The following is a 12,970-nucleotide window of genomic DNA, read 5'->3' as shown; positions in this document are numbered from 1 at the left end:
CAAAATTCATATATTGTTCTGCTAATCATTTATGAATAATAGTGGTATATTGTTTTATTAGGAGTAAAAGTTACACTTTTTGTGCCTCGGCTGTATGTCAAACGTACAGCCTATTACAAAAAGTGTAACTTTTACTCCTAATAAAACAATATACCACTATTATTCATAAATGATTAGCATGCTATTTTTTTTCAAACGCCACAAATAATTTTTAAACAATTTCAAACGATTCAAATAATATAAAAAGATTTACAAGTCATATCTTGTATGTAATTATATATCGAGAAACTATGGTTACGCTCGTTGAATTTGACACTTTATGTCAGTTTATTCATATATTTTCGTGCTTTTTTGCTTAGGCGTAAAAGTGCTTTACTTTTAGGCCTAGGCGTTAAAATTACTTTTTTATATTGTCAATAACGTCAAAAAAATTAATACTTTTGGACGTTTGAAAAAAAAAATTATACTAAAGCCGTGTAAATCATATCTTTACGAATTGTGAAACTCAAATTTCAATTTTTAATTTTATCTCAACCGTTGATAAAATCATTATAGGTTAATTTTAAACATCATTATATGTTAATTATTTGTTAATTTTTGTGGTTAATATTACTTTTTTGGTAAAGCACGCAGAACAAACCTAGCAATGAATAATAAAATCAAATAAATTACACAAATTTTCGTAAAAAAATAAAAATTAGAAATATTTTCAAACAATCATCAACTTTTTAAATGATATGGTCTCAGGTTAAGAATGTGATTATCAATAAAAGAATACTACCTACCTGTTTAAAAATTATCCTCAGCATTTCTTTAAACTTTTATTTTGGATTCTCACTTGTTTACTATTTATTATAACTAAATATTTTTTTATATGTATTTGTCTTTTATATACACATTCAATTATTGGCTAATACTCTGTGCATATGTATATTATCTATATATATATATATATATATATATATATATATATATATATATATATATATATATATAACAGAGAATCGACCAAACCAAACCAAACCAAGCCAAAAACCCACCAGGATAGATAAAAGAACACCAAAACAACCCACATAAATAAGCTCCAAACTACTACTTAAAAACATCTTGCAGTAATTTTCAAAATATTTTTTTTAAAACCTAGCTTTAAAGAGTGATCCATATAATTTTGAAAAAGCTCAATGTGGAGTTTTTGATGTCAATTTAATATTTTATTATGTAACAACCACTACTGCAAGAGGTTTAACCAAAAACACGACAACACTACGACAAACCAGCCAAATTAAATAAAAAATCAAACTTACCGGCTGTGGCAGCTGCGGCTTCTGTTCCAGACTCAGTTACATTGATAAATGCCTTTTGGACAACCTGGCTGATCTGTAAGGCTTCTTTGGAAAGGTTGCTAAAGTCGGCATCGCCAGTGAAGGCTGTCTTCAAGCCCAACTAAAGCCAAAAAAAAAACATATTTAATACTTATGTTCCTATATGGAGAATGTATCTATATCATAAACAAAAAATATGATTTTATATACAGAGTAATTTATCAGATTTGAAATAAATACTGTCCTAAGGGTAGTTTACTCTTGACTCGAAAAATATCAAACCCCATTAAAACGTACGTCTATGAGGTATCGCATTTCTTACCCTGGGCAAAATGTACGTTTTATAGCCATACAGCCGCCTGCCAAAAATGAAAAAGATCGCTCAACAAACAATCAAGATATTGGCTTGTATCCATCTTAAGGGGAACACCCTGTATGTGAACATGTAAAGTACATCCAATAACAGAAGTAGAGACAGACAGTATCCAAAAATTGAATAATAAAACAACGTGTTTTTGAATTAAAATGACATGATATTTGTCACTGTATAGTCAATTAGTAGTTCTAGTAGTAGTTGGTTCTAGTAATAGTCTATAGTAGTTAGTAGTTCTACAGGGTGTCCCAGGTTGAGCGTGGATTAGAAGAAAAATTTGTATAGCCTAAAAGTCAAATTTAGTCATTACTAATGAGAAGCCCTATCTATTCCAAAAATCAAATTGCTCAAATGTCATATAACAAAGGCGGTAGCTGCCATGGAACTGACCGATTAAAAAATTATCATAAATCATTTTTTTCAAATGAAAACCCACTTTTTTATTTCACTAATAAAAAGGTTTTTCAATTCGTTACTTTTTAACTATACATGTCCCTATACCTAAAAGAAATATTTTTTTAAGTTATTTAACATTTAATTTGAAAACGTATATTTTTTTGATTTTATCTAGCTTCCTTTGACATTAACTGTCAAATGGTCAGACAATTTATTTCCATCTGTCAGAAAACGAATTATTTGAATTTCCTATATTATTAATACTGCCTGCTTAAGAATTTAAAAAACGTATTTATAAAAATATATCTCCTATTTTTGCTCTTTAGTGATATTTAAAGTTGATATTATTAATAATATTCCGTATGATCGAAAAAAAAAAACAGCGCAAAGTTGGCTCGGAAATGATGCTGCTTTTTGAACAAAGCGTCACAATATGACATGGCCAGATCTATTGTTTTACATCATTTGACGTTTAAAGTCATAAGCTACTAGTTAAAATCCAAAAAAATATACGCTTTCAAACTAAATCTTAAATAATTTAAAACCGAATTATTTTAGGTATAGGAACATGTATAGTCAAAAAGAATACAAACAAACAAACAAACGACGCTTTATTGTACAAAAAGCCAAAACAGCTTCATCGACAAAGCACTCACAAACAACAAAATCACAAAAAAATACAAACAACAAAAAATACACAATACAAATAATACAATTCAAAAAAATTTAAGTCTTTAAAATTACAAAAGGAATATACATGGACAATTTTAGAACAGTACGCAGTAAATAGATATAATTTTAGAGTTATAAAATATTAAATACTTGACCTTTGACCAGTGTGTGAGATGATCAAAATTTTAAAATTCAAAATTGTTCATAATTAAACATCAACAAAAAAGTCGTTTACCGCATATAGGGCTCTCTCCAGTAGGTATGATTTTAGAGCTTTGCGAAATGCGGGAAAGAATGAAAGCGACTAAATATTCAAAGGCAGATGATTGTACATTTTTTTGGCATTGTATAGTATTGAACCTTTAACTAGTTCTGAGCTCGGGGTTGGCAGATAAAGATCGTGCTTTGCATTCCTAAGCGGATAGTTATGAGATGGCCTTTCGGGAATAGCAGATATGTGCTTGCGGATTAAGCAAACGGATTCAAAAACGAATAAAAAAGGAAGAGTCAGTATTTTCAAATTTTTAAAGAAATTCTGGCAGTGAGTTCTACTGTTCAGTCTCAATAAATATCGAACTGCTCTCTTTTGAAGTCTGAAAACACGATCAAATTTTGTTGCGCAGCAAGTACCCCAGAATGGAAGGGCATAACGAAGATGTGACTCAAAAAGGGCATAATAGGCTATTCTAGAGGTTGAGAAGTTAAGTTCCTTAGAAACTGATCTTAGCGCAAAACAGGCAGCGCTTAGTTTTTTTGATAGAACTTCAATGTGAAAGTCCCATTTTAACGAGTTGTCTACAACAAGTCCTAAGAATTTCACAGAGTCCACGACGTCAATAGTGGTGTTATTAAGTACAAAAGGTTGTATAGTACTTTTATATGACAAAACTTTAGTTTTTGATAGGTTGAGGCATAGGAGATTAGAATCGCACCAAGAGTTAATGGTGCGTAAGTCACTGGATATAGTATCATCTGGACCGCAACATCTGGGCCGCTCCAAGTGAAACTAGTATCGTCCGCAAAGAGGCAGATTTTACCGCTAATGTCTAGATTTGCAATGTCGTTGATAAACACCAGAAACAAAATAGGGCCAAGTACTGAACCCTGAGGGACACCACATTTTATAGGCTTACAAGAAGACATAGACGTATCAATCCTCACAAGCTGCCTTCTGTTGCCAAGATATGACTTAAGCCATTCGAGCGGCACTCCCCTGAAACCATAGTATTGCAATTTGTTAATTAAGATATTATGATTTACACAATCGAAAGCCTTAGAGAAATCACAGAAAATTGTAGCTGTAGAGTGATGGTTATTCAGGCTAGAGTATACATTATTAAAAAGGTCGAACATAGTATCATTTGTGCAACTGTTACTTAGAAATCCAAATTGATGGGTAGTAAGTATTTTATATTTAAGGAGAAAAGATAGAAACCTTTTTTTAACCAATCTTTCAATGATCTTAGATAATGTGTTATACACATCCCTTATACAGAGGAATAATTATTGCTGTCTTAAGGCAGTTTGGAAAAACTCCTTTTTGGAATGACTCGTTAATTAAAGTAGTAAGATGGTTTAATGTGCATTCAGGAAGTTCAGAGAACATTTTGAGAGTAAGCCCATCAGTCCCAGATGAGGATTTGTTTTTAATACTATTAATTGTACTACAAAGCTCATCTAATGCTACGGGCGTGAAGAAGAAACTGTGTAAATTCTCATTTGCTTTAGGGAGATATGAAAGTGAATCATGGGAAGGAGTTATGGTGTTCACTAAATTTTTAGCCACATTAACAAAGTAAGTGTTTAAATCTTCATGTGAATTAAAGACTGTGCCAGACGAAGAAGTCTTATTCCTTAAATCATTTACAATAGTCCAAGTCTCCTTAGCGACGTTACTGGAAGCCAACTTCCGGTATTTCCATATTGAAAATATTTTTAATCGATAGATTTCGTTGTGAAACTATGATGTGCAAAAAATCTCCAAGCTAGATATTGTGGTTCTCTAGAAACTTCTAATGCACGCTCAGCCTGGGACAACCTGTATGTCAAAGGAATATTGAGTAACAATATTTTACTTACGTTTTCTAAAATTTGATTGAGCTCCAATTTGGTTTCGACCAACCATTTTGGCAGGCTGACTGCAACGCGTTCGTAGTTGTACGGCGGAGGTGTCAAAAGTGATTCCACGTTGCTTTCCAGAGCTGTCAGACCTTCAACTTCGTTGGGCAAGACTATGGTCATGGTAACGTTTTCGCCGGCATAGGGCAGTTCAAGGAACTTGGCATTGCGTTTTGTACATTCGTAGTATCTGCAAAAAATAGCTTCAGAATGAAATGGATATGGAATGGTTCCTTAATCATAAACATTTTTAATGTATTGTATACACAATACAATAAAATTGTTTATCATGCACAGTACACATCCCATACAATTTCTACAATAATTGTATTCATTAGTTTGAAATAGATTTAATACCTGAAATGTAATTACCAAAGATTTACCTGAAAGTGTCTTCAACGTGCATCATGTCAACTTCTTTGGAGTTAGTCTTAGTGACGAAGAATTTTTCTTTTCTGGTCAGGTAGTCTTCGAAAGGAGTTGACCATTTACCTAAAAAAGACATAAATAAACTAGAGCCACAAAAATCGCAGTTTTTGATAAGGGAAGAAATATAATGATATTCATTTAACCACGCAGTAGAGACTTTTGCTTTGAAAAGGCATTCAATAACTCAGAAATTCAGAAATCAAAGAAAATGCTTACCTTTAAAATACAATGCGTTCACTAAAACTAGTCTTGTAGCAGCGGATAAAGAGTCTGGATTAATCAAATTCTGGATTTTGTTATTCGTTTGAGATTCTACCCATTTATTGATCGATTCTGCAGCAGCCTGATTCTAAAAAAAATAACATCTAGTACACATGTACCCTGTATTGTATAATATTAGATTTTCTAAAAAGTAGGTCACTCAGTATAAAAGTAAAAAATACAAACCCCTCATTAATTCTACATAAATTAACAGGCATCTGGCATATTTAAAGTACAGTAGCTAAGTGCGTGATACCACAGGATTTTTTCTCGCTCGTAAATGTATGGACGTGATACTAATTCTTTAAAATCGATTTCTTTTATGTGCTTTTATTATCTATAGATACAGTTACCTATATCAGAAATCAGCATATTACTTACATGAATAAATTTCATTGAAAAATGTTGTCGTGTTTAATAATTTTATTACACTGTATTAAACATTATTATTATTACTGGGTTATATTTTTTGATTACTTCATGTCATTTATAAAACTGAAATCAATACATCTCAACATTTACAATAAAGAGTACAAAATGCATTCGGAAGTATAAGGAGATCTGTTCAAAGAGCTGGGTTGAATTATTTCTCAGAATATTATTATTATTATTATTATTATTAGATCATACACTCAAATTCAAATTTACAATAAAAAAAGTTAAAAATAATATCTTTAAATTGCTGACCTGGATATTATTTTTTTGGATGTTTCAATTGGCTCGATTTTCCTTATTCAATGTTAATTAGCGGTGATCAATATTGTTGCGATGAATATAAGCAGATTAAATAATTTAAAAAAACAGAGTCGGAATTGGAATTATTTTAAATACACACACCGGAAAAATCTACGGATATCATTTTATTAAAGTTAAAAATAAATGTTTTGAATAAACAACCACATATTTGTAGGCCGTTTCTTTCTACTTCGATTGAAACGAAGTAGTCATACTAGTTATTTCTAAATTTGGGATATTTGCAGAAGTGTTTGTGCATTTTTTGTCAAATGTATAAAAATCACCTAGCATCAATTGTTCGAATTTAACCTGTACTGGCTATGTTTTTATGATAACTGACCAGAATTCATATTCAAATAACTCTGTTTAGTATTAAACGACATTATGGAGCGTAGACATCTTAACAGAGACGAAATGCTAAGGGCCATGGGTATGCTCGAAGCTGAAATGCGCCAAATCGACGTAGTTATTAAATACAACGCAAAGTGTAATATCGCGATTAAGTGCACGCTACCGTGAAAGTGGTGATGTTGCTGAAAGGTACACAGGGCGACATCGTATTACTACCCCTCAGCAAGATCATTTTTTACAATTAAATGCTCGACGCTGACCGACTCTTACAGCACCAGAGCTTAGTATAATTCTCCAGGAAACACATAATGTAACCGTTAGTCCTGACACTGTTCGCAATAGATTAAGATAGGTCAACTTAAGAAGCAGACGCCCCTGGAGAGCTCAACCCCTAACGAGAGGAAATCGAGAGGTACGATATTTGTGGGCTCAAGATCATGTTCAGTGGTCGAATGAACAATGGGCCAATGTTCTCTTCACGGATGAGTCACGCTTTGGAATTCATCCGGATTCGAGAAGGCTTAGGGCATACCCGGTTCTCTCCATAGAGAGAACCGGGAAATCTTATTCGGTTGGATCATGTTCAGGAAGTGCACCCTTATCAAGGTGGAACAGTTATGGTTTGGGGAGGAGTCCAGTTAGGCCGAAAAACCGATCTCGTTTTTCTTGAAAGGTTTCTAACAGGATTCACATATCGTGATTTAATTCCTGAGCCTGTCGTGTTACCATATGCCAATGATTTTCGGAGAAACTTCATTCTCATGCATGACAATGCACGGCCTCATACAGCCAGAGTGGTAAGTGAGTTTATCAATGCTTATCAATTAAACATCTTACCCTGGCCGGCACAATTTCCTGACCTCAACCCCATCGAGCACGTATGGGACGCGGTCCAAAGAAGAATTTTGAGAATGGGTATGCCTCGTGAAACTCGTAGGGATCTGGTTCGGGCCGTGAATGCAGCGTGGCAGGCTGTACCTCAAGAAGAGATCGACAACCTGATCAGGAGCATGGAGAGACGATGTAGGGCTGTAATGAACAGCAGAGGAGGCCATACCCTTTATTAAGTAAAAATGGTTTTATCTTTTGTTTTTTAATTCACAGTTTAGAATTAAAAAAAAATGTGTGTATTTTTTTCAGTTCAATAAAAATCAAGGTAAATTTGAAAAATTCGGTAAATTTCGCATTTTGATTTCCAATACGTCCTGTAAACTATTTGTTTATTTTAATTTTATTATATCAGAAATGCAAATAATAAAATTACTGACGATGGCTGGATAAAATTGTAATATCCCTAGACTTTTCCGGTGTATGTTACTTAGTAATTAAATAGTTTTGTTGTTGTTAAGGTACCCAAAACAAAAAAAAAGTATAAAGTATGGCATATCATTGTACTCAGGAGACTGACTTCTTTCAAAACCTGAAATAAAAAATGCAGGTCCGTATTTAAAAAAAATAAGTTGGCCTCTGTATCTCACAAATTATCAGCTAATTTGAAGATATAAAAATAAAAAATACTGTCATGATGATACTGTCAGAGTCCTAATAAAGTGGCTATATGAAAATGTGCAATTAGTTTTTCAATTTTCTCAAAACTAACGACAGGAATAAATAAAATTGCTTTTCATAAAAATCCGTTTTTTTCCAAAAAACTCAGCAATCCTTGAAATTTTTAAAACTTTTTTGATGGCATCTTGGTGAACATCCCAATGCGCAACTTTCCTCCAATTAAACCAACTTCGTATCTATTACAGTTTCCGAGATATCAATTCTCATACCTCGAATTTGTAGCACCCTGTATACAAGCCTGCAAGAATGGCAAACCGAAAAATATGACATTCGCCGACATATAAATGCATTTAAGTGGACGAAATTGGTTTAATCGCCTTTTATTCAGTTTAAACCAGGAAAAATGTAATTTTTTAAAGTAGAATCTTGTTTCGCTTGGCTACGCAAATTATACTTTTTATAAGCAAAAAAATGATTAAATAAAAATTTTAGTAAACATGATTTATATAATAATGTAGGTAATCGGGTGAGTTTCAAAACTAACCAGCTATTTTGCAAACCAACTAAAAGCGCTGTTATTTTAACTGTGTTTTTTAAACGAATCTAACGCATTTATAGTCAAAATACAAATTTTGAAAGATCTCCTTAGTATACAAACTCTTTATAAATACCTTTGAAAAATCTATGTTCTCCGCTCCAGCTTCAAACACCGATGTTGCCAGTTGTTTGAAACTTTCCAGAATCTCGAAAGCTTCTCCCAAGAACAGTTTATTGGCAGAACTTAACTTCAAATCGTTCGTGTTGGATTTCAGAGTTGGTAAAAATTGTCTGTAAAAAAATTTAATAATAATTAATGGTTATAAAAAAATTGTTATACCGAGTGCGTCTCAAAAGTGGCTCACCCCTATAACATTCTCATTTTTTTCAGATAAAAAAACGAAATTTGGTATGTTAGTATGTATGACATAAATTAGGATTACGTGTGATAGCGTGACATCGCGTGGCATCGCGTCGGGTGTTGGCTAATGGGGTCCCGGCTTAATTGAGATATGATTAAAAATACGAATTGAGTATCTTTTAACAGGCCAAGATATGAAAAACATTAGACGATCAAAACTATTTTTCCAAGGCTCCTTGATTAAAAATTAATGTATCCAGCACATCCATGGCACTCTAGATCGAAACCTCTATACAAGGATTGAAAATACGATTTGCTTTTAAGCGAAAATGTCAAAAGTTGACATATGATATGTCATTCTATTCAGAGTGTACGAATAAAGTAGAAATATACCGATGGTGCCATTTAAAAATCAAAACATGTAGTCATTTCCGGTGAAACAGGAAGTGACAAAAAACAATTGAATACGTCAATCACTGTATATTTTATTATCTGAGAATATTCAATAGAGTAGTAGCTTTACTTTAATGCTTCTTGTGTCTTCTGTTGCGTACTGGGAAGGTTCAAAGCAGTGGTAAATTCTTCTGCTGTTTTACCCTTGGCCCCGGCTTGAGTCAGTGCCAAAATTATTTCTATAGACAGCGGACTGAATACAAAGTTCGCATCATGGTTATTCTTTAGTACTTCCTGTAAAAAAATAGATATATAGAGACAGAATATGTACCTAGTGTAACAAAAAAATATAGGATAGAAATGATATGTATATGCAATTTTGGCTCTGTTATATACAGGGTGGTCCAAACTGTATTCCGGAAACTTCGGCAGCATATTTTACTGATAAAAATAAGTAAAAAAGTTCATATAAATGTATGTCCTAAAATGCTTAGTTTCGGAGATACAGGGTGTAGAAGTTTCATTTTTATTTCGATTTTTTACAAATAATTTCTGACGTAACGTCAATATTTGGATGAAAATTGGTGTCTGGGAGTTTTTTGACATGAGAAATTTGATTTTGATGTCAATATGACTCCTGTTTGTAGGAGGCGCCACCTTCATGTGTTTTAACTGTTTTGAAGTGTAATAATTTTTTGTCCGTACCTGTATAAAATTACTGAGTAAAAAAATATACATTTACGTGATTTTCTACGTAAAAAATGTCTCTTGGTAAAAATCGCTACGAGCAACCGTTCTCAAGATATTTACAATGGGAATAGTCAATACATGTCATTATTGACTAAAAATAAACATGTTGAGTAGATAGTTATTTGACTGAAATGAGAAGTTTGGAAACTTTTTATTTTTTTAAACTAATCATAAATTTTTCGTCGAAAAAATGATGATAAAATAGTTTCTGTTGAACTTTTAGCACAAAAACATTTCAAATTTATGATTTTAGTCTAATAACTAGCGATGGGAACTATCGAATGAATTAGACTATCGAATGGTTAATGAATGAATGATTTCAACTATCGAATGGTTTTATTCGAATAAAATCATTCATTCATTTGTATACTAAAGCATATGTGACAACCTCGCCGTGCGACTAAATGGTTATCGTTGAGCCACGACTATCGAATGCTTTTGATAAATGAAATTTAGTATTCGTTTGATTTTTGTATGCGTCAGTGCATTATTAGTTCTTCCAAATTTTTATAACTTCGCCGTATAAATACTGTGCTATTTTTGCGTTTATTAAAATAGTTAAAATACTAAAATAGTAGTTATTTTTTAATTTTATTAATTGACGATTGTGTGCATGTGCAAGGGGTCAAAATTTTTCCGAAAATTTGTGTGGTTTTCCGTAGTCCGATCTTTCAATTATTTAATTTTATATGGTATATGGTCTATTTTTAATGGGAAATTTTGAGAAGTAGCAATTTTTAAGAGAGATCAGATGAACTTTTTTTTTGAATTAATTTTAAAAATACATATTTGTATTTTAGATGTTTTAATAATATGAATTAGTTGAACTTAATAATCATATTCAAGTAATGTGTTTAAGTAAATAGTTATCGAACTCAAACTATGGGGTGAGAAAATTAAAATGAAAGTTTTACACGTGCCAATTTAAAAAAAAAGTTAACGATGTTTGTATTTTGTTTATGCTAATTCTCTTACGTGTAGTTTTTTGCGAAGAAATATTTCATTTATTTTTTAAAGTAAATGCCAGTAAAAGTAAATATAATTTTTAAATAGTAATATAAAGCACCTAATATAAATAATTTTGATTTCTAATTTTTTATTTATATTTTCGTTCCATTACATTGCATGCTTAGAAAATTAATAAATGTTTATATTTCATGATTTTAAAATTTGTTGTTAATATAACAAATTAGTTCTGAAATTATTATTATTTAATTAACCAACGTTGCCAAAAAATTTAGAGACTATATTATTTTTAAATAGGATCTAATATAAATAATTTTGACATCTAATTTGTTGTTTATATTTTGCTACTACTTAAAAAATATTTTATATTAAATCATTTTAAATTTTGTTGTTAATAGGTATAACAAATTATTATTGTTATTATTATTTATTAAACCAGTCTTTTGCTTAAAAACATTAAAATAATTTTCTTACATCCAAAATAACAAGTATTATTGCAGTGTAACAACAGAATATTAATAAAAAAATGCAGAATATATAGACATACTATCCCTAACTAACTAAAGCCAAACAATAATATTCTTTGCTAATATCAACTAATACCAAAATATGGCAACAGCGCCCTTCATAATGTATTTCTGTGTAAATACTAGCACCTCAATAAAAAAATAATGTGTCCTTATCTATATCTGACTCCGCAAAAATCAAAGATGCCGGCTTCTTTTCATAGCATTGCCACCGACCGTTGTCGGGTTTCTCGGAAAGAAACCTACGTCGCCGGGCTACAACTAAAATTCAGTTAATATTTTATTATAATCGATCCTGACGAATAAATGAATTTCATAAATGAATGAATTTTATAAATGAATGGTTTTTGCTGCCGAATTACTAGAATACAATATTTCAAGGCAGATGACGCATCTATTCGATAATTTTTATTCGAATAGTTTTCAACGAATGTTTTTTACTAACTATCGAATTGTTCGAATGAATTGCAACTATCGAATGTTTCGATAGTATTCATTCGATGGTTCCCACTACTACTAATAACTATAATTAGTCAACATGTTTAATTTATGTCAATGATGACAGATATTGGTAATTTCGATATCAAATATCTCGAGAACCATTACTTGTAACGATTTTTACCAAGAGTCCTTTTTTACGTAAAAAACGTCGTAACTGTATATTTTTTAACTAGCTAGTTTTATACAGGTACGGACGAAAAGTTATTACTCTTCAAACCAGTTAAAAAATACGTGGTGGCGACCTCTACAAGAAGGAGTCATATTGATATCAAAATCAAATTTTTCTTGTCAAAAAAATCCCAGACACCAATTTTCATCCAAAATATTGACGTTAGTTCAGATATTATTTGAAAAAAATCGAAATAAAAATGAAACTTCTACACCCTGTATCTCCGAAACTAAGCATTTTGGAACATACATTTCTACGAACTTTTTTACTTATTTTTATCTGCAGAATGTGCCGCCGAAGTTTCCGGAATACAGTTCGGACCACCCTGTATATAAAAATGCATAATACAAAATTTCAAGAACAAAGAACAAATATTCATAAATAATTGATATCCTAGTAATAATCTGAAAAAAACTCAGAAGCAAAAAATTTAAATTAATAAAAACGAATGATTTTTCAATTCTTTCTTTGATACTTGCCCTACAATAATTGCAAACAAGGTATAAATAATTTAAACAAATTAAGGCATATTTCAATCGGCCAACTCAGAATAATTACCATATATCAATCAAAGAATTCCCGCATTTTATTTAAAACAAT

General features: G+C 31.4%; 1 protein-coding gene across 11 annotated transcripts in view; it reads right to left on the bottom strand.

Annotated features, from left to right (window-relative positions):
- LOC115888737 (antichymotrypsin-2-like) overlaps window positions 1-12,970 on the bottom strand; it is a 59,896-nt gene that overhangs the window by 27,767 nt on the left and 19,159 nt on the right. For all 11 annotated transcript variants that reach the window (XM_030908566.1, XM_030908560.1, XM_030908571.1 and 8 more), the window contains exons 3-8: window positions 9,588-9,751; window positions 8,838-8,994; window positions 5,527-5,659; window positions 5,265-5,373; window positions 4,843-5,071; window positions 1,305-1,443 (exon numbers count right to left, since the gene is read on the bottom strand). In XM_030908566.1, coding sequence (XP_030764426.1) covers window positions 1,305-1,443; window positions 4,843-5,071; window positions 5,265-5,373; window positions 5,527-5,659; window positions 8,838-8,994; window positions 9,588-9,751 — 931 coding nt within the window. The remainder of the gene's footprint in view (window positions 1-1,304; window positions 1,444-4,842; window positions 5,072-5,264; window positions 5,374-5,526; window positions 5,660-8,837; window positions 8,995-9,587; window positions 9,752-12,970) is intronic.

This window comes from Sitophilus oryzae, unplaced genomic scaffold (assembly GCF_002938485.1).
Source record: "Sitophilus oryzae breed Bouriz unplaced genomic scaffold, Soryzae_2.0 scaffold_808_pilon_pilon, whole genome shotgun sequence".
Lineage (NCBI taxonomy): Eukaryota > Metazoa > Arthropoda > Insecta > Coleoptera > Curculionidae > Sitophilus > Sitophilus oryzae.
This window is presented reverse-complemented; position numbering and strand designations above follow the sequence as displayed.